The sequence below is a fragment of the Mustela nigripes genome, chromosome 2, assembly GCF_022355385.1.
Source record: "Mustela nigripes isolate SB6536 chromosome 2, MUSNIG.SB6536, whole genome shotgun sequence".
Taxonomy (NCBI): Eukaryota; Metazoa; Chordata; class Mammalia; order Carnivora; family Mustelidae; genus Mustela; species Mustela nigripes.
Genome location: NC_081558.1, coordinates 52,783,314 through 52,803,797, shown reverse-complemented (window position 1 = coordinate 52,803,797; position 20,484 = coordinate 52,783,314). Strand labels below are relative to the sequence as shown.

General features: G+C 40.8%; 1 protein-coding gene across 3 annotated transcripts in view; it reads right to left on the bottom strand.

Moving 5' to 3' along the window:
• The window catches only part of ATG7 (autophagy related 7), a 258,133-nt gene that overhangs the window by 219,365 nt on the left and 18,284 nt on the right, over window positions 1-20,484 (bottom strand). For 2 of the 3 annotated variants that reach the window (XM_059390338.1, XM_059390339.1), the window contains exons 4-7: window positions 13,045-13,162; window positions 10,991-11,068; window positions 7,145-7,261; window positions 5,483-5,632 (exon numbers count right to left, since the gene is read on the bottom strand). In XM_059390338.1, the coding sequence (XP_059246321.1) occupies window positions 5,483-5,632; window positions 7,145-7,261; window positions 10,991-11,068; window positions 13,045-13,162 (463 nt within the window). The remainder of the gene's footprint in view (window positions 1-5,482; window positions 5,633-7,144; window positions 7,262-10,990; window positions 11,069-13,044; window positions 13,163-20,484) is intronic. The other variant, XM_059390340.1, reaches the window with a different exon arrangement.

Here is a 20,484-nt window from a genome sequence, read left to right as displayed (position 1 = left end):
GCAGCAATGTCCACAATAGCCAAACTATGGAAAGAACCTAGATGTCCATCAACAGATGAATGGATCAAGAAGATGTGGTATATATACACAATGGAATACTATGCAGCCATCAAAAGAAATGAAATCTTGCCATTTGCAACAACGTGGATGGAACTAGAGCGTATCATGCTTAGCGAAATAAGTCAAGCAGAGAAAGACAACTATCATATGATCTCCCTGATATGAGGAAGTGGTGATACAACATGGAGGCTTAAGTGGGTAGAAGAAGAATAAATGAAACAAGATGGGATTGGGAGGGAGACAAACCATAAGTGACTCTTAATCTCACAAAACAAACTGAGGGTTGCCGGGGGGAGGGGGTTTGGGAGAAGGGGGTGGGATTATGGACATTGGGGAGGGTATGTGATTTGGTGAGTGCTGTGAAGTGTGTAAACCTGTTGATTCACAGACCTGTACCCCTGGGGATAAAAATATATGTTTATCAAAAATAAAAAATTAAAAAAAAAAAAGAAAAAAAGAGAAGGTGATCTTGTAGACTAAAGAGAAGTCTGTGGGGCCATTTTTCATTACCTTGGAAAGTCTGGACTGGCTCTATGTCTAAATGGGTTCCACGCACCAGTAGTACCACCTGGGAATCTGTTGGAAATGCAGAATCTCAGGCTCCCTGTCTCCAGTCCCACTGGATCAGAATCCATTTTAACAAGGACCCAGGTGAACTGCACGCTCAAGGCAGGTTGAGCAGCACTGCCCTGCTCCTCAACTCTCTCCTGTCTTGGTCTTCATATTTGAATGTGTGTGACAATCACGCTTGGGAAGCTTTCAAAAATCCTGCTGCCTGGGTCCCACCACTTGAGGTCCTGGTTCTGCTAGTCTGGGCTGTGGCTTGAGCATTAGTTATTCTAAAAGCTCGCCAGGTAATTCTAAAGCACAACAAGTTACAAAGATCTCTTGAGAGTGCAGCGGTTGCTTAAAGCGGTCTCGCTCTGTGCGGGCTCAAGCAATGTCTATCACATGCATCTTTCCATCCCTAGTGCCTGGCACAGTAATGGATGTTCAGCAAATTCTGCTGAATAAATGACAGAACTGGCCATTTCTCCAGGCCCCACTATATGGGAAGCTCTGCCCCTTATACCCTATCTTTGGGCAGGGATCCTGGGAGGCAGCTGGAGGGAGGGAGATGATGGCTAACCAACAGAGATCTGAAGCTCACATATAAAGCCATGGTACAGCATCTTGGCTGGCCCTTTTCCCTCCCTTTTCTTTTCTCAACAGTACAGGTTCCCCCTTCAGTGACATTTTCACACTGGGATTGCCCTGGATGAGAATGTGACAGTTTAATCTCAAAGGACTTGCTCTGAGAGATGAGAAAACCCGAAAAATGAGGCATTCCCCCCAAGGCTCCCTCTGAATGAAGAAATTGTCTCCCTTGAGTTTTCTGGTCCTGTTGGCAATCACCACCACTTGGGACACCCTTCAGCTTTATTCCCTTCTGTCAATCATGACAGATGGCATCTGCTAGACAAATTATATTTAAGTAATCATTGCTTTGCCTTCACATTTAAAAAAATTTATCAAAGATATTTACAAGTCTATTATCCAGCAAGAAAAGGGGGAGAAGGGGGAGGCTGGCATTCTACTTCTATAACATTTAAAACAGCTTAGAAGAAGAAAATGACCTAATGTGGTAGAAAAAACCAGAGGTCAGCAGGCATGCATGACCTTCGTATTGAGACTCTGAGTTTCAATTTTCAAATGTGACTCAATAAATCTGGACTCTTAGCAGATGCCTTATTCTCATACAATTTCTCTGTACCTTAGGTTTCTCCTCTTTGGAGAACTCTGCCTGCACATGGAGACTGCACACAAGGCAAGCTCAATGAATGCTAACTATAACAGCAATGTAAATAAACTCTATGTCGTACCTGCACTGACCCTTCTGTACAGTTCAATCTGTTATTGTCACATAGCGATCTACCTTCCATCTCAAAGTTCCCTTTTTCCTAACTGGCAGAGAAAAGAAGGGGATAAGTTCCAGCTTATCAAACACTTTCCACATTTAGGTTTTATCATCTGTAAGTGTAGAGTTGGGACTAAATGAATTTATAGAAACAAGAATGTCATATTAGATACTGTAAGTGGTGCCTAATTTCAAAGAATGAGTACATTTCTGACACTAAATACAAAGGCAATGAGATAGGAAGGTAGTAAGAAAAAACCCCAACTTTTTCTGAGCAGAAAAAAACAGGAATCAGTTTCTTAGAGCAACCTGACCTAAGATGAGCTACAGAGTAGTAGTGAACTGCTGAAGAGAAATCTATCAACCACAAAGGGAGGTCAACTTCAAGATGCTTTAAAGTAACTCTCCTACCCACATGAGGCATGCATGAGTACAAAAAGCAAGCATCCAGACAGGAAAACGACAGAATCCATTTGACATTAGACTGAACATCCTTTAATATTTCTTTGATGATTCAAAAGTGATTCCAAAATCTTTAAGTGCTTTCGGAACCAAATCAGGAACCTCAATCACTGTAGGAATTAGTCAGCACAATGCTAGGTAAGCCAGCTTAACTGTTTGGGTAAATAGATTTTTTTGTTGGTGGTAGTGGCAGTCAGAAATCATTATGGGCTAGGAGTTCTGCCTTCTCCACCTGGCTTTGTCACACAATCATTGTGTGAAGCTGGGTAAATCACTTCTTTTATAATACCAATCAGTAGAAAGAAGCAAAATGTAATTGGGGGAAAAAAATTTGTTTAGAAGATTGTCGAAATAAATGCTCCTTTCTACTTGGCCGAGAGCACACAATTCATTGAAGTAGCTCAGTCATGCTCTGGCTATGGTCCACCCAGTTATTTGCTGAAAAAGTACATGAGAAAGAAAAGAGGGCAAAATTGTCAACTTGAGTACGTTCAGCTGGAGAAATTTCCACACTGCTCCCTTAAAATACACTTATCTGACAAATGGCCATCTACTACTCAAATACTTGATGTAACAGGAAATGCACAAAGGTGATTTCATGTTTTAAAAGTACAGGACACAAAAATCCAAGTATCTAATGCACTGCAATGTCACAGACAGCTGCCAAGATGTGGAGCTTGCTAAGTGAAGAAAGAGGCCTGCTAATAGCATACCAATTGTTGTTCCTTTGCTTCGCTCCTGTCCAAAGATTTTTAAACCCCAGAATTAAAGGCTAATGTTGTTACAATTACAAAATGTTTCCCAAACACCCAATCTTCAATAACTGCTCTGAGGAAAGCAGAAGACTCAAGCAAGCTTTTACAAAAGACTGGCAATGGCACAGAGATATGGGCTGTTTTTGATGGAATCACAAACACTGCCTTGAAAGACAACTAATTGTTAATGATGTGGTTGTCACCATGACCAGTAAGTGGAATCATAGTCTCACTGAGGGAATGAAGTATGTAAATGAGGCCCTTTTTTAATTGGTTCAAATGTGTAAAATGTGTAACATCCCAGGGCTGGTCTGGGTGCATGGCTGGCAGAAGGGAAAACCAGCACAGTTTGTGAGCCATAGTTATGACAGGCAGTGGTAGGCCAGAGCTGGCCTGAACAGACTTGGGAAAGCCAACTGTTACCATCTCTTCCCATCTCTGCGTTCTGTGACTTCATGTTGGCAGCCTGAACTTGGCCATGGTGGGAGGACTGACACCATGAAAAGAAGCAAACATACACAATCAGGGTTTTGCCCCACCGGAGAGCCAGCTGTCAAACATTTACAAGCACACCACTGATCATAGACCTTAAAATGTCCAAACCCTTTAAGTCAGTAGTTCTCTATCTAAAAATCCTTCCTAAGGAAATAATTCAAGGTAAGTGGGTAGAGGGCAGGAATCTGATGCACAGGGAAGCTCCTAATAATGAAGAAGTATCAGAAAACTAAATGTCAAAAATTTGATGTTATCTATCAGAAAGGAAGTTGATACAGAGTGTAACGGTATTATGCTAAATGTTACAATAAAAAATAATATGGTATCATCTTAGTCTTTAAAAAATAGAAAAAGATTAGTAGGAAATATACAAATTGTTTACTTTTAAAAAACCTGATACCTTAAAATAATAGTTGAATAACGTCATGAAAATTTAAAAACAGAAAGATGCAGCTGGAAATGAAAATCACAAATGGAACCATCCTTAGTGCAGTTCATTTATCGGCCAGTACTCTCCCACTGGGCAACCAACCAGCACTGTCCAAACTAAAGTGATAAGCTATTTGTTAGTTCTAGTCATATAGTGGCTCTTTCAAAAAAGATCAAAAAGAGAATAGAAAACAGAATGCTTGTTGCCTAATAAAGTATTGTTTTGTGAAGGAAAATGCTAATATAGTTGAGAAAAAAATGCACTTTAAAAAAGGTATCTTAAGTTCAGGCTAAGAAATAATCAGGGCATCTATTAGAGGTCTCTCTTTTCTCAACTCTGATATATCTACATGGCTAATGAAATTATCCCACCTGACTTCGTAAGCTCATAAAATTCATCAATTGTTTATTTTTAATTTACAATCCCTTATATGACTGAGATAGCTCACTATATACACTTCTGAAAGACACAGTACTTTTTCATTTGTTCAGAATTTTATTGAGGACCTAAGACCAGTTTAAGATATTTTGTAGATGCAGATACATTAAGATACAAGCTCTGCCCTTTAGGAGCTTACCATCTAGGATAGAACAAAAAGTAACTTGTATAAGCAAACAGGACAGAAAATGAGATCAGAAAGTAAGTGCAGTGAGATCAAAAAAGGAAAGATTACACATGGCCAGGCCACCCTGTGAGAAGGCTTCACCATGGAGCTGGAATTCCAACAAGGAGAGTTTCTCAGAATTTTCACATAGAGTATGTTTCAGATGATACTGTATGAGGTCAAAGAGAGTTATAGAAAAAGTCCTACATAGACTTGATTCGTGGGAGTAGGGTTGAGGGTGAGGATTCTCTGAAAAAACAGGCAAGCTCACCTGAGAGCAATGGTTTATGAGGAAAACAGCAGAAGATGAAGCAGGAGAAGTGGCCTGGAGCCAGATGGAAGACACCATTAACCCGATCACTGAATGATAGGGTGAATGTGAGTAGTTTGAAGCAAGTGGTGGTAAACAGGATGGAAGCAAGAAGACTCTAACTGTCCAGAACAGAAGTAATCAGGGCCTGAACTATGGTGGTAACTCTGGAAATAAGTTAAAATACAGATACAAAATATATCAGGAAGGAAAACTGAAATAACTTTATCACGAATTGGAAAGGAGGAACCCAAAATTACTTTGAGGTGTAAAAGAGCTAGGAAAATCTGGAGGAGAGGCTGATCTGGGAACAGCAGGGCTGAGAGAGGATGAAGATTAAAGAATGTTCCACAACATTCCTTGGAGGGCTAAAGAAATCTAAGTGATTTTGAATTTTGCAATGATCTATTAAGACATGAACATCAGATTTTTTTTTTTTAAGAATAATAAAACTCAGAGTTTTTCTGACCTTTGTCCTTTGGTCTTGGAAGAAATCACTGTAGTGTTTAAGCAGGGAAACCAGCACCATGTTCTCATCATACTTGATCAAGAAGTAAGGTAGCGCTGGGACTCCTTCTGTGTGACAAAGATCATCATATGCATGCTCAAGGCCTTGAATCTAAGAACAGGAAACACTGAATTATTCTCCAGACAATTACTTTCTAGTTCTGAGCTAAAAATTAATATAAAAGGTACATTAAAGCCAGAAGACTAGAAATGACTGAGCATAACCCTGTTATTCTTTTGTAGCAAATGAACATAGAAGTACCCAAATAATACCCCTTCACTTCTACGTAACCCTTTCCACGTGCATGGTGGTGTGTCTTAGAGAGGGGCACGAGGTTTTGAGGGGACACTTTATAGTACAGCATGGTGGCTCCCTAAGATGTTAATCACAGTGGTGTAGAGAGAGCTCCAAACATTATTTCTCTCCTATAATAACCAAGCACTGAATCCACCACTGATGAATTTTACCTTGAACCTTTCCTTAAAATAACAGCATTTCTGAGACATACCTCACTTACTAGATAATTCACCCATGTAAAGTGCATAATTCAGTGCTGTTTTTAGCATGTTTGCAGGATTATGCTACCATCAGTGCAATAATTTTAGAATATTTATAGAATGTAGGATAATTTTAGAGTATTTATGTCACTCCTAAAAGAAATCTTGTTTACATCAGCAGTCAGTCCCATGGCATTATCCTTTTCCTCTACTTGTCTTTCTTCTTGGGAAATTAGTTCCACAAAACTACAACCTTCAATTTGCCCTAAACAAACTTACTATTTTTTCATCAATGAGGGTTTCTCCCTGGTGTTAGAATTCACGATTTAATGATTGATGTGCTTCATGATTTCAAATCATCTTGCCACTCAATCCTTGCCTCAACGACAGCTGGAATTCTTTGATTTAGGGTCTGTGTTCTACTAGCCTGATTATTTTCACTGCTCTCCACTAGACCATCTCTGATGACTATATTGTCTTTCTTAGACCAAAAAGACTAGATCTCTATCTACCATTTCTGATGTAGAAGTTCTACAACCTGGTGTGAGGGTGGTAGAATGTCTTCTACTTGTTCTCAAAGACTCTTCCCAAAGTATACTGCCATAGGATCCTCTATAGTGAAAGTGAAAACCACATTTTGGCAAATTCTTGCAGACTTTCAACATGTTCCTATAACTCCTCCCTACCAGCTTAGCCTTTCACCAAATGTCACTGAAAGCTTGAAAAAAGTATCACTCAGTACTCCTTCAAAATAATTTTTACAGGGGCGCCTGGGTGGCTCAGTGGGTTGAGCCGCTGCCTTCGGCTCAGGTCATGATCTCAGGGTCCTGGGATCGAGTCCCGCATCGGGCTCTCTGCTCAGCAGGGAGACTGCTTCCCTCTCTCTCTCTCTCTGCCTGCCTCTCCATCTACTTGTGATTTCTCTCTGTCAAATGAATAAATAAAATCTTTAAAAAAAAATGATTTTTACATTTTGTAAATAAGTATGCTCCTAGTACCATCTTTGTAGGATTCCATGGGGACCATCTCTCCATTCAGACAAGTACCTGTCTGTCTTTAGAATTAACTGAAGTATTCAAATGTATTAAATCCAATTTTGCCTGCCTTTTATTTAATTTCTTGATACCTGTTTTGGTGAAAACCTTTGATCCAAGCCCACCGGCCCTTGAATGAGGGGTATACTCTCTGGAAGGCAGAGAGCAGGGAAGCAAAACCAATAGTAGAAGTGGTACTTCTTTAGATCCTAGAAGAAAGGATATAACAGAAGTTATGAGATTAGCACCTATGATTAAACTGGAATGCATCCATTAATGTAATTTCCCCATCGTCATGTAGATAGACACATTGATGCACACAAAATAGGATCAGCTGGTCAGAAAGTCTTATCTCCAACAGAGCTCATGATAGAATACAGAAATTTTGTCTTTCTCTTAAAATATTCCCATACACCACACACTAATACCTCATGATAAACATATTAGCCAGTTAACAGAAAGTGTTAACTGGCAATTACCATCATCACTGTTAAATACACAAAACCACCCCAGGACGTGATTATTATCCCATTTTATGGACAGAAAACTGAAGCTTAGAGGAAGGTGAAGTACTTGAACAAAACAAAGATACTGAGTGGTGGGGAGGGGGGTAGAATTCTGTTTCCGAAATTTAAGTTCTGTCCTAGTACCACACATACTATGGTACTAGTATGCACTATACTATCTGAGAAGGCCCAACCAGCAGACATGGTTACAGTCTTCAGAGTCAAATGAATGGAGCATATTATTGAAAAGGCTGTGCCATCCATAACCTCTACATGCCTGCGATAATAAAACACTGCTTTCAGAAATGCCTTGTTGGTGTAATTTGAGTAAACAACTATTAAACACTTGCCATGTACAAAGCAATACATTAGACACTCTGACAATAAGAAGATAAATAAAAGCTAGTCGAGCCCTCAGGCAGCTCACTCTCTTTACCGGCAGAGATAAAGTGAGTCCATGATTAATAGCCATGGGTCATAGAAGAGGTTCTGAGAACAAAGGAGCATCAGCAACATTGAGATTACATCTTTAAAGGTATATCTTCCACCAGGGGAAGCGAGGCAGGGACAATGACTCATGAAGCTGTTCTTGAAAACTGTTCCCACTCAGGTTGGATGCTCTTGCCTCTGAATTCTTACAGCTTTTGTGGCCTAAGTTACTCCTATGGTGGATCTCATAGTTCTATGGGTGTTTGATAGCTTCTCCATCAGTTTATTGATTTGGCTAATCAGTATTTCTTCTTGATTTGCTAAGAATAAAGAATAGATAGTTGTTTGATGACTTCTTATTAACATATAATTCACACACCATAAAAGTTACCATGTTAAAGTGTAAAAAGCCCCCATCAGTTTATTAATTAGAAACACCCATGGGGCGCCTGGCTGGCTCAGTGAGTTAAAGCATCTGCCTTCGGTTTGGGTCATGATCTCAGGGTTCTGGGATCGAGCCCTGCATCGGGCTCTCTGCTCAGGAGAGAGCCTGCTTCCTCTTCTCTCTCTTTGCCTGCCTCTCTGCCTACTTGTGATCTCTGTCTGTCAAATAAATAAATAAAATCTTTAAAAAAACAAAACAAAACACCCATCCACAGAACTTCCCATTCCCCCTTCTCGCCAACCCCTGGGAACCGCTCATCTATTTTCTGTCTCTATGGATTTGCTTTTCCTGGGCTTTTCATATAAAGGAAATTTTACCATATAACTTTTTAAATATAAATGTATATATAAACATATGTCTGGGTGAGGAAATCTAGTAATTATAGTTTCCAGTCTCTAATTCTGCTATTAACTGATCAACTAAGAACAAATTCCCATATTTTTTTTTAAGATTTTATTTATTTATTTGACAGACAGAGATCACAAGAGAGGCAGACAGAGAGAGAAGAGGAAGCAGGAAGCTTCCTGAGGGCTTGACTAGCTTTTATTTATCTTCTTATTGTCAGAGTGTCTAATGTATTGCTTTGTACATGGCAAGTGTTTAATAGTTGTTTACTCAAATTACACCAACAAGGCATTTCTGAAAGCAGTGTTTTTTTTTTTAAGATTTTATTTATTTATTTGACAGACAGAGATCACAAGAGAGGCAGACAGAGAGAGAGGAGGAAGCAGGAAGCAGGATCCCCACTGAGCAGAGAGCCCGATGCGGGGCTCGATCCCATGACCCTGGGATCATGACCTGAACAGAAGGCAGAGGCTTTAACCCACTGAGCCACCCAGGCGCCCCAACAAATTCCCTTTTGATGGCGGCAAAACAAACTACAAAACAGAAATTAAAGTGTCCGTTCCTTTGAGTCCTAAAAATAGCAGAAAGGAAAGTAAAACATCACAGATTATTCTCTTCCTTATACTTATATGATTTGTCATAACTGATCTTTAGTCAAAGGTTAAACAATTCAAGATGAAGGACCTCACAATTTCTAAGAACCTTTATCAGATTATCTTCAAAAGAAAAAGGCTTGAATTTCTTAGAAATTCTTCTCAGGATACAAAGGACCTCAATTAAATTAAACATAAAGCCTTCTGTGTTTGAAGAGACTTTTAGTTTTTTTAAAAGGTAGGTGAAGAACGATCAGTAAAAAGGGCAGCAGGGCAAACACACAGAATTCTTGATACAGAAAACGTATTGATGTTAAAGTAACAAACCTAGAAATCTTTAACTAGCACTACTTATATATCTCTTAGTAGCAGATCTACAAAATTGCTCAAATTTATACAATTAATTCCAAACTACAGCTAGTAATCTCATAAAGAATTTAAACATTTTTATATCTCTCCCGCTATTACACAGAGAGCACTATAACTTGTTAGGAAATGTGCTCCTTATAGATAGCCTCCCTTTGGCATGGCCTTCAGTATGATTTTTATCATTCTCTCCTTTGCCTTGGGCAGCAAATCAGATAGGCAGCATTCAGAAGAAACAGAGGATTAGTTCATGAAGGAAGAAGAAAGGCAAGACCTATAAGTGGGCAAAAGGAAGGAAGGAAGGAAGGGAGTAAGGGAGGGAGGAGGGAGGGAAGGGAGAGATAGATGTGGGGAAGAGGATTAATATCCAAAGCTGATGAAGCTGATAAAACACAACACTCAATATATGTTAACATCAATATGTTTATATGCCTTCTCCAAAGAATTTATCCTAAAGAAATAAAATGAGCAGAAATAAAAATCAGTGTGGCCAATACTGTTCCCTGCAGCATTTTTTAAAGTAGTGAATATTAGAAACAACCTAGATGTACAAGAGTCTAAAGAACATACACTTGATAGAATATTACATAGTCAACTTAATTAGAAAGGCTAACTTTATTTTACACAGAGATATATATGTATACAGATATATACACATGCACATACACGTGTGCAGTGTATATGGCTGGTCTCTATAACCAACCCTTCCATTTCCCCACACTGCCCACCAGAGACCAGGTCCTTGCCCCTACTTCCCTAGGCAGCTGATGTTACACTTACACAAAACATTTTTCATTCTTAAAAAAAATAGCTGTTTGGACAAACTATGCAGTGTGAACTCCTCTAGTCTGGAAGCTGTTGGGGGATAGCCAGGATCCCCAAGATGTCATCTTTTCCTTATGCTGATGGACCCAACAACTGAGCTCTGTAGGACTGTACTGAACAAAGAAATGGTGACAAAGAACCACTATTTCCTAAAGCTGACTTGACTGTCCCGAGCAACAAGACTTGGGTCTCAGTGTTCCATTAACCATGCAACTAGCAACAGTATCTTCAGAATGAATTAACTTTGCACTGGTGATAAGTGCCAACACTATTGGGCGACTTATCAAATTAGTGTTTCTTGAACAGCTCTGAATTCAATAAAACCAGGTAGTAGCTTCAGTGAGAAGAGCGCAGACCGTCCTATTGGGACCCTGGACTTGACTGGGGCATTTCAGCAGTCTAAATATGACTGAGAGTACATTTACTTACTGCAAAGGTCAAGAGGAGGAACTTGTTGAGAAGGACAGGGTTTTCGAGAGCAGCACCTGATTTTATAGCTTCCCATATCTGTCAGAAGAAAGAGAAGGGTCAAGGCAGTTCTCAGGTGTCTCTGAGCTTCTCACAAATGAAGTATAGAGGTGAAAAGCTCCGAGCTCTTCTTTCCTCCAGGCTCAACATCACTTACCCCAGGCTTTAGAGTGGGTTGTGGCCACTCTGGATGGCCTCTCTACCACCGCAAACAAACTCCCTTTGGGGGCTGAGGAAATTGACAGAACCCAGGAGCCTCCTCTCACTCAGACTCAGCATCCGAGGAGGAAAGCAGGCCATTTTCATGCCTTCATTATTTCCTCCAACAAATATTTACTGATTGTCTACTATCTTACAGGCACATCATGATTATAGAATAAAAGACACAGTCCCAGGTGCCTGCGTGGTTCAGTGGATTAAGCAACTACCTTTGGCTCAGGTCATGATCCTGGAATCCCAGAATCTAGTCCTGCATTGAGCTCCCTACTTAATGGGGAGTCTTCTTCTCTCTCTGACCCTCTCCCCTCTCATGCTCTAATAAATAAATAAATTTTAAAAATAACAACAACAGCAAAAACCCTGACACAGTCCCTACCCTCAAGAAGCTTTGGGTTCAGTGAGGGAGACAGGCATAAATGTCCAGATACCCCACCAGGTAGGACATGCTACCTCAAAAAGATGTGGAATTCCTGGGAGGAGCATTGAACTGGGTTGGGAAGGGGTTCTAGGAAGCAGTGATTTGACCTAGGTATAGGGGATTTCTGAAAGTATCACTTGGGATTATCTTGCCCTGAGACATGAAGGAAAGAGAATGAGTTTATGCATACTCAGCAAGTAGTGTGACCAGAAGCAGAAGCTGGTACTGGTCTGTAGCTGCTGAACACAAGGTTTCAGTAGCTAAGATTAGCTACTAAACTTTATGTCACTATGCAAGACAAACAGCTGCACCAAAGGAGCCACTGGGTGGAAGAGGGAAATAAACAAAGAGAATTCTTTTCCTACTATTGACATAATAGCCCTGAAGGAGCTGGAGCAGAGAAGAGTAGGCCCCATGTCCGAAAAACTAAGAGGGTGGGGGAAATGCTCGGGCGTGTGAATCGGGGTAAAGGCTGAGCTGCAGGATGAGGGGTGGGATTTCTGTGGGGAACAATCTGTGATTTTTTAAAATGGATGAGAAACCAACCCAGCTCCTTGGAGACAGCCTTTGAAATGTGCTGCCAGACCAGGAGCCCAGGAGCAGTCAAGCTGCAGGCCAAGAAAAACCACCATCATCACCTGGGTCACAAGCTACTTCCATCTCAAGGGATGTTAGGGATGCCTTCCTTAAGACCAAAGGCAGAAGATCTCCTTCTCTGACCGTGGCACCCATACTCATTTTTTTTTTTTTAAGATTTTATTTATTTATTTGACAGAAAGAGAGAGAGAGAGAGATTACAAGTAGGCAGGCAGAGAGAGAGAAGCAGGCTCCTTGCTGAGCAGAGAGCCCAATGCGGCACTCGATCCCAGGACCCTGAGATCATGACCTGAACCAAAGGCAGAGGCTTTAACCCACTGAGCCACCAAGGTTCCTAGATGGAGTAGTTTAGATTTAGCCTTAAAGATACAAAGAGATAATATAATCATCTCTGACAGCATTACAGTGCTTAGGACTGGAAAGCCATGTGGCACAAAGAAGAGAGAACCCAAAGGCATGTAGAAACAGGGATAGAACTCTTAAAGACAGGTCAAACTGCTTCCAAATGCTAACTGAAGAACAGCAGCAAAGCTTTTTACAACTGCCCTGCCATGGTTTTCTGGCCTATCCCCAGCTGAGAGGCTCAATGTCTTCTCCCTGAACTTCCTGCCAATGTAGGAGACTGTAAGAACCCCCTCTGGGAAATAAACAAAGCCTGCAAGGATCTTTAAGTACTGACTCTATGCTAGTTTCCCTGACAGACCCATACAGCTGATCAGAACCACTGGGCCTACCAAGACTAGGGAAGACAGAACAGATACATCATCAGTTCCCAGCTAACCTCATCTGCTGCTTGCTCCAAAAGTAGCTTCTTATCTGCAGCCTTGAAAGCCTCAAGTGTGTTGGTGTTAAAGAGCGTTCCAACAGCTGGGCAGCAGTGGGCTGGCGTGGGAGCACTCCTAGACACAGGAGAAAGATGGTTAGGCAGGCAAAGATGGGACAGCAGTGGGAGAAAAAAGACAGTGCTCTGCAGGGCAAAGAGATAATCAAACACACATTTCTTTGGGAAAACATGAACATCCTTGCTTAAGAACTAAAAAACTGGAACTATACACACACACAAAATCTCTATATTCTCTTTACCCTCACCTCTTGTTGTTCTTCCACTGCCCACCACCTCCCACTTCACCTCAAATATACATCCATTATCTAGATTTTACCCTTTCTCATCTTTAACCTGAAAGGGAAACATTATTTATGGAACTTCTACTGCACCAAGAACTGTACAAGTTTTGCATTTTTGCAACAACTCTTTCTCCTGATTAAAGGCTTAAGTAACTCACCTAAGGTCACATAAGATAGGCGGGGCAGGAATCTAAAGCCAAAACTAGCAGACTCCAAGGTATTGAGCTGCCTAATCCCTACTCAAACCCTCACAGGCTTCAAGGCCCTGCTCCAAACCATCTCCTTCCTGGAAGAACCTCCCATTTTCTCTGGTAATGGCTGGCACAGGAAACTGAGCATTACATTTTAGTGTATCTTTAAGACTGACCATCAGAGACACCCGACTAGAGGACAGTAAGCTCCCCGAGGGCAGGGAACATGTCTCCCTCTTCTGTTTCCAGACCTCACTCAGCCTAAACAGGCTCCACAAAGAGATGCTACTGAGCCAACTTCCAGTGGTGGTCTGAGTCACACAGACAAAATGTGTCATACCTGGGCTACCTGCCAATCTGTCGTGTCACGTGTGTATCACAGTCTATACTGTCCCCTTATGGTCTTCAGAGTAATCAAAATCAGGGGAGAAGAAGACAAGTTAATTCTAAGTACAAACTCAGATTTGGAAATATCTGGTCTCCTCTCTGAAATGATTACCTTGTGTTTTAGAGGTTACAGATGCTAAATGAAAATACTCATTTCATTAGGAGCCTAATATTGTTGTCAATTACAACTACTGCAGAGAGAATGCATTTTTATTGATTGTACAGTTTCAAAGACCTCATGTCTCTTGGAATCTGTACAATTGGGTTCACAGGGGCTGCGAGGATAGAAGATCGAAACCTAGACCAGGTGTGTGGGGGTGTAATGGGTGGCCAAGGCAGCCGTGCCAAATGTTGTCTTTGGGGCGCAAATGCCAAGTCCTGGGAAAAAGTAACTTTCAATGGCCAGAGCCTTCCCTTGGGGGCTGACAAGTTAGCAAATCATAAGCTGTTTCTCACAACTCTACTCCAATAAAATATTTTTCATTCACGTGGGAGGAGGACATCAAAGACAGTCTTAAAGAGAAAGACAAATCACAAAGGAGCAAGACTCAACCTAGAGGGAGGAAGAAAGAGCACAGTAGTGGTTGGTACACTAGGCTCCCTACATTCAGACCTGGCTTTATGACATTACTGCTGAACTAGAAGGGACAGAGCTCTGCTCTAATTGTGATACATGCACAAAAAGAAGGGACCCTTCTTCCTAAGTGCCTGACTGTCCCAGGTATGTGAATGCAGTGTTGAAGTGTCATCATAGGAAGTCAAGTAACTGCCAGCATGCTGGCCAGGCTCCTAGAACATTAGTGCTCATGCAAGTTAATCAGAGAGCACAAGATGAAGTTTCAAAGGGAAGAATTTTTCATGAGTAAAGTCCCACCAGGGGAGGTAGCCAAGGAAACAAATTTAAAAAGTGATAGTGGGAGGAAAAGCCATTCTGCCAACCTCTCCAGGTTCAAGTTCACTTGTTCCACAACAAGTGAAGATAGATGGCTCAGACAAAGAGTGGAAAGAGTCCTGGACTTCGAAACAAGAGAATTTAGTCCACATCCTGGTCCTAGACACATATTAGTTTAGTTTCCTAAAATTCCATTTATATGAAATGCCCAGGATAGCAAATCCATAGACAGAAAGTAGATCATGGTTACTGGGCCTGGGGAGTGGGAGAAGGGAAGAGTGTAGAGTAACTGCTTATGGGTATAGGCTTGCTTTCTGGAGTGATGAAAATGTTCAAGAATTGGTGGTGGCAGCTGCACAACCTTGTGAATACACAAGTGTAAAAACTGCTGCTGCCACATTTTTAAAGGGTGAATTTTATGATATGTAAATTATATCTCAATGAAACTGTTAAAAGATCAGAATTAGAAATCTTTCCCAGATAGTAAAGCCAACTGTGAACTCTCAATGATGTAGACGAAACAGGTAAAGGACTGATTTTAGAAAGGTCTCAAGCCTGGACCTCCTTGGGGATGCTATCTCTAGGAACTCAGCCTGCACTTCACTCAGTCTCCCAGCCCTGAGTGAGGGAAGTTCTGAAGCTGGTTTGCACCTGTTATTCATACCTGGCCAAAGGCAGGACAGACAGGCAGGGTGGTGGCCAGGACAGAATAAATTCCCCAGAAGACAGACAGAGGTGATTTTGCATTATTTGGAGGAATCTCTGTTCTAACTGCACAGCTATGCAGGCCTACGAGGAACTTTGGGAACCTAGAAGTTATACTTAGTCTGGGGGCATGCATCATGCTTTTTGTAGTTATCTGTGAGTGTCTGTTTTGCAACATCTCTAACAGATTCCACTGCTGTCTTTCCACCAATCGCACCACATCCCATTTTGACAGCCATGCATTTAGACTGCTTGTAATTGATTTCAACAGTTATATGAGCAACTAGTACATGTCAGATCTGTGTTAGGGGCTAATGAGATAGCAGAGATTAAGAGAGTCTCTGTTCTGTGCTGATGATTTTGCATATGAGTCTAATTTCCTTAACTATTTTTTAGAGGGCAAGGGTTATGCTTTCTATTTCCCTAATTAAGTCCAACTTGAAGCTTAGTAAAGAAAATATTTCTTCTGACTGCAAAGATAAATGTTCCTCAAGGGAAAGAAGCCCAGAAAACTAATGGTTTAATGAATCAATTTCACAATTATGCAGAGATTGTCCACCAAAATCTACTCTTCCATTCTTAAACAGAAATAGAGTACATATATGCTGCTTGAGGTGGGGCACCACGCTTCCCAGATTCATGCTCTCCCCAGTGGAACCTGAGCAAAGTGATGCATGTCCTTGCCTGGCAAGGCAAAGTGACAATTCAGGTTGTTGGGTTGTTGCTGTTGTTTTTTTAACTTTTTGTTTGGTCTTTCTTTCAAGATTTTATTTCAAACAAGTTAGCTAACGTATAGTATAGTATTAGTTTCAGGGGTAGAATTTAGTGATTCCTCACTTACATATAAAACCGATTGCTTATCACAACATGTGCCCTCCTTAATACCCATCACCCAGTTACCCTATCCCCCCACCTACCTCCCCTTCAGCGATCCTCAGTTTATTTCCTCTAGTTGAGTCTCTTGTGGTTTGTCTCCTTCTCTCTTATTTTATTGTCCTTCCTTTTCCCTATGTTTATGTTTTGTTTAAATACCATACAATTTCACTCCTATGTGGAATTTAAGATACTTTTATTTTAAGTAGGTCCCATGCCCAACATGGGACTTGAATGCAACGACCCTCAGTTTAAGAGTCACATGCTCCACAAACTGTCAGTCAAGTGCCCCCTACAATTCCGTTTTAAGCAATACACAAATACAAGCTCTCTAGAATGATGGGAGCCTTAGAGGTAAGAAGACTGAACCCCAGTCCCAGACTATTAAGTGGGCAAGAAATAAACCTCTTTTGTGTTTGGGCCATTATGTTTTGGAGTCTCGTTTAGCAGTATACCCTACACTAAGACAGCTCTCTCCAGTGCAAAATGGTTGATGCCTGACAAAATACTACTTGACTGCTAATTCACCTCATACAATGTGGAGAACAGGATTCTTATGGTGCTAACCCCTGGCAGAGACCCATTAGGCTTCCAGGGACTCAGAGAATAAGGGATTTATCTGGTGCTATGCAAAGCTGAGATACTCTTGGCATCTACAAATGAGTACTAGGACTGTTAGCTCTTCAGCTGTACCTTATTCCTCTCTCCATGCCCAGTGCCTAGCACATTCTATTGTCAAGATACAGAGGAAGCAATCAATAAGTATTTCTGAAATAAGCATTACCTTTTCACATTTATTACAGCACAGAGCACACTAAAATGCAAACATGTATCTTCTACCTCTATCCATTCCCCATGTTTCTTAAGTCTTTGTATTTCTACCACCTACCCATCCAGCATGTAAGAGGCATTCAGCATCTGATGAGTAAATTTATAACCATTTCCCCTACAAACCCATGCAGGTGTAAGGCAATAAAAACAAAGAAAGAATAATAATGAAAATAATTTGCATATGAAGAACTCCTTTCTTCTGTGGTACTCCAAGTACTTCCATTAAACTCCCTAGCTGTCTTAGTCTGTTTGGGTTGCTATAAGAAAATATCACAGACTGGGTAGCTGATGAACAACAGAAATTTATTTCTCATAGTTCTGGAGGCTGGAAACCCAAGATCAAGGTGTCAGCAAGGTCCAGTTCTGGTGAAGGCCCTCTTCCAGTCACAGACTGCCCATTTAGCTCCACATCCTCAAGTGGTGGCAAGGGCTTGTTAGTTCTCTGGCGGTCTCTTATAAGGCACTGACCCCACTCACGAGGCCTCTGCCTCATGACCTAATCCCCTCCCAAAAGCCCCCCCTCCTGACACCATCACCAGGGTCATCAGGTTTACAACATAGGAAAGGCAGGGACACAAACACTCAGACCAAAACACTAACCATCCTAAGACAGATTCAGAAAATCACAGACTTGTAAAACTGGAAGGAACATCAGAAGCCAAGTGCCAGAGATGAGGAAACTGAATGTGAGGAAATTAAAAGCACTTATCCTAGGTAAGAGAGTTAACCCGCCTTAGATAAGAGGCTGGCCGGATCCAGCACTGCCACTAGGGCCACGCCTCATTCCTGCCCATCTCCTCAACCACATAGCCTCCAACACTGCAGGTATTCAACAATGCAATGAAAAGATATGACCAGTCAGATCAAGCAATTTCTGTGAAAGTCATAGCTGCGCAATCACAGATATTCTTACCTCCATCAACTAAAATTTCTGGATCATTTGAGTTTAAGATGTTTAGATTTTGTAATAAGATCAAAACCTAACTTCTATGAACTACTTTTTTCCTGTAACTAATTGTTCCTAAGAATACAATTATTAAAATCTTTAAAAAAAAAAACAAAACAGAACATAACCCTTCAGTCTAGTCCAGAGTAAAGATGGGAGCGAGTTTAGCTTTTAATTAATGTTAGAGTCTTGAGATCATATTAAATCTACACTGCTCATATGCCCCCTTGAACAACTCCAGCTAATTTAATGCTTATACACTGTCAGTTTTTTTCCTTATTATCTTGTAATTGTTTCAGAGGTAAGTTAATCTCTACCAAAACAAGAGAGAGATTACCAGGATTTGACTTGTTTTGACAAGCAATCACAAGGAATTTATTACAGAGCAAGAAAGGTCTGAAGAGAACAAGAAACACCAACACATACCTTTTAAAGATAAAAAGACTAATATATTTTTTACTAGGACCACGTTTTGTTTATTTTTCCTAAGCCTTTCTTTCTCCTCAGAGTGTGACATGTTATTTATTTCAGCATATCAGATCCCTGATTTACCTGGTATAGGGAAAAGGACTAATACCATTTTAGATTTATGTTACGCCATTAAATTTTGCAATTTGAGATAGAAGAATCAAATGTGTTGACTTTTTGAGAGATTTTAAAAATATATTCTATGGCTAAAATCAAGAACACAAGAAACAACCGGCATTGGCAAGGATGTATAGAAAAAGAACCTTCATGCACTGCTGGTGGGAATGCCAACTGGTGCAGTTGCTGTGGAAAAGAGTATGGAGGCGCCTCAAAAAATTAAAAATAGAATTACTGTATGATTCAGTAATTGCACTATCGGGTATTTACCCAAAGAATATAAAAACACTAATTCAAAGGGATACATGCACCCCTAATATTTACAGCAGCATTATTTACAATAGCCAAATTATGGAAGTAGCCCAAACTTCCACCAACTGATGAATGGATAAAAAAGATGAGATATACATATATACAATGGAATGTTATTCAGCCATAAAAAAAGAATGAAATCTTGCCATTTGCAATGACATGGATGGAGCTAGAGAGTATAATACCTAGTGAAATAAGAGAAAGACAAATACCATATGATATCCTGCATTTAAGAAATTAAACTTAAGGGACGCCTGGGTGGCTCAGTTGGTTAAGCAGCTGCCTTCGGCTCAGGTCATGATCCCAGCGTCCTGGGATGGAGTCCCACATCAGGCTCCTTGCTCGGCAGGGAGCCTGCTTCTCCCTCTGCCTCTGCCTGCCATTCTGTCTGCCTGTGCTCGCTCTCTTCCCCTCTCTCTCTCTGATAAATAAATAAAATCTTAAAAAAAAAAAAGAAATTAAACTTAAGAATTTAAAGACATAAAATAAACAAGCAAAGGGGATAAAAAAGAGAGAGAAATCAAGAAACAGACTCTTCTGTTTTTTATCTTTAACAGATGGTTGCTAGAGGGGAAGGGGATGAAGGGCTGGGTTAAATGGGTATTGGGGATTAGGAAGGACACTTGTCATGATGAGAGCACTAGGTGATATGTGACATTGTTGAATGATTATATTGTACCTCTGAAACTAATACAACACTGTATAATGTGGAAGCATTGACTACACTGAAGCCTTCAATTCTTCAAGTACTAATCGTCTCAGAACCTCTCAATATGGTTTCAGCTCCACTTCTCTGTGTGGAATTCAGTTTGAGACTGCAAAGAGCCTAATCAACAAATCCAATGACCCTTGCATTGAATGCTGACCTTTCTGCTTCTGACACTGTTGATCAACTGTTTCCTTCCTGAAAGCATCCATCTATGGTTTCTGTAGCACTTTTCTGGTTCTTCTTCCTCTCTGAGAATTCTTATTTCCTTTGATAGTTCTGTATCTTCCTTCTTGCACCCCCGATCAGATCCACTCACCAGTCTGGCCCTCTGTTCTTACGTGATAGTCTTCCTCTCTTAGAGCCTCACGATCTCCTCTGCATGGACGACCCTCTCCCTGACTCCAGGGCCTCCTGGGCATTTCCACCAGATGATGTCATCTCAAACTCAACATGTTTTAAACCAAGTATAACCTCCTCCTAAAATCGTATCCCCCTCCTGGTCTTTCTGTTTCTGTAGAATATAACAAAATGCCCCTGGCTACTCAGACTACAACTTCAGAAATCTATTTCACTCTCCTTCTAAATTTAGCCACCTTGGGCAAGCCATTTTACCTTCTGACCCACAGTTTCCTCGTCTGAAAAAAAGAGAAAAATCACATCTGGCA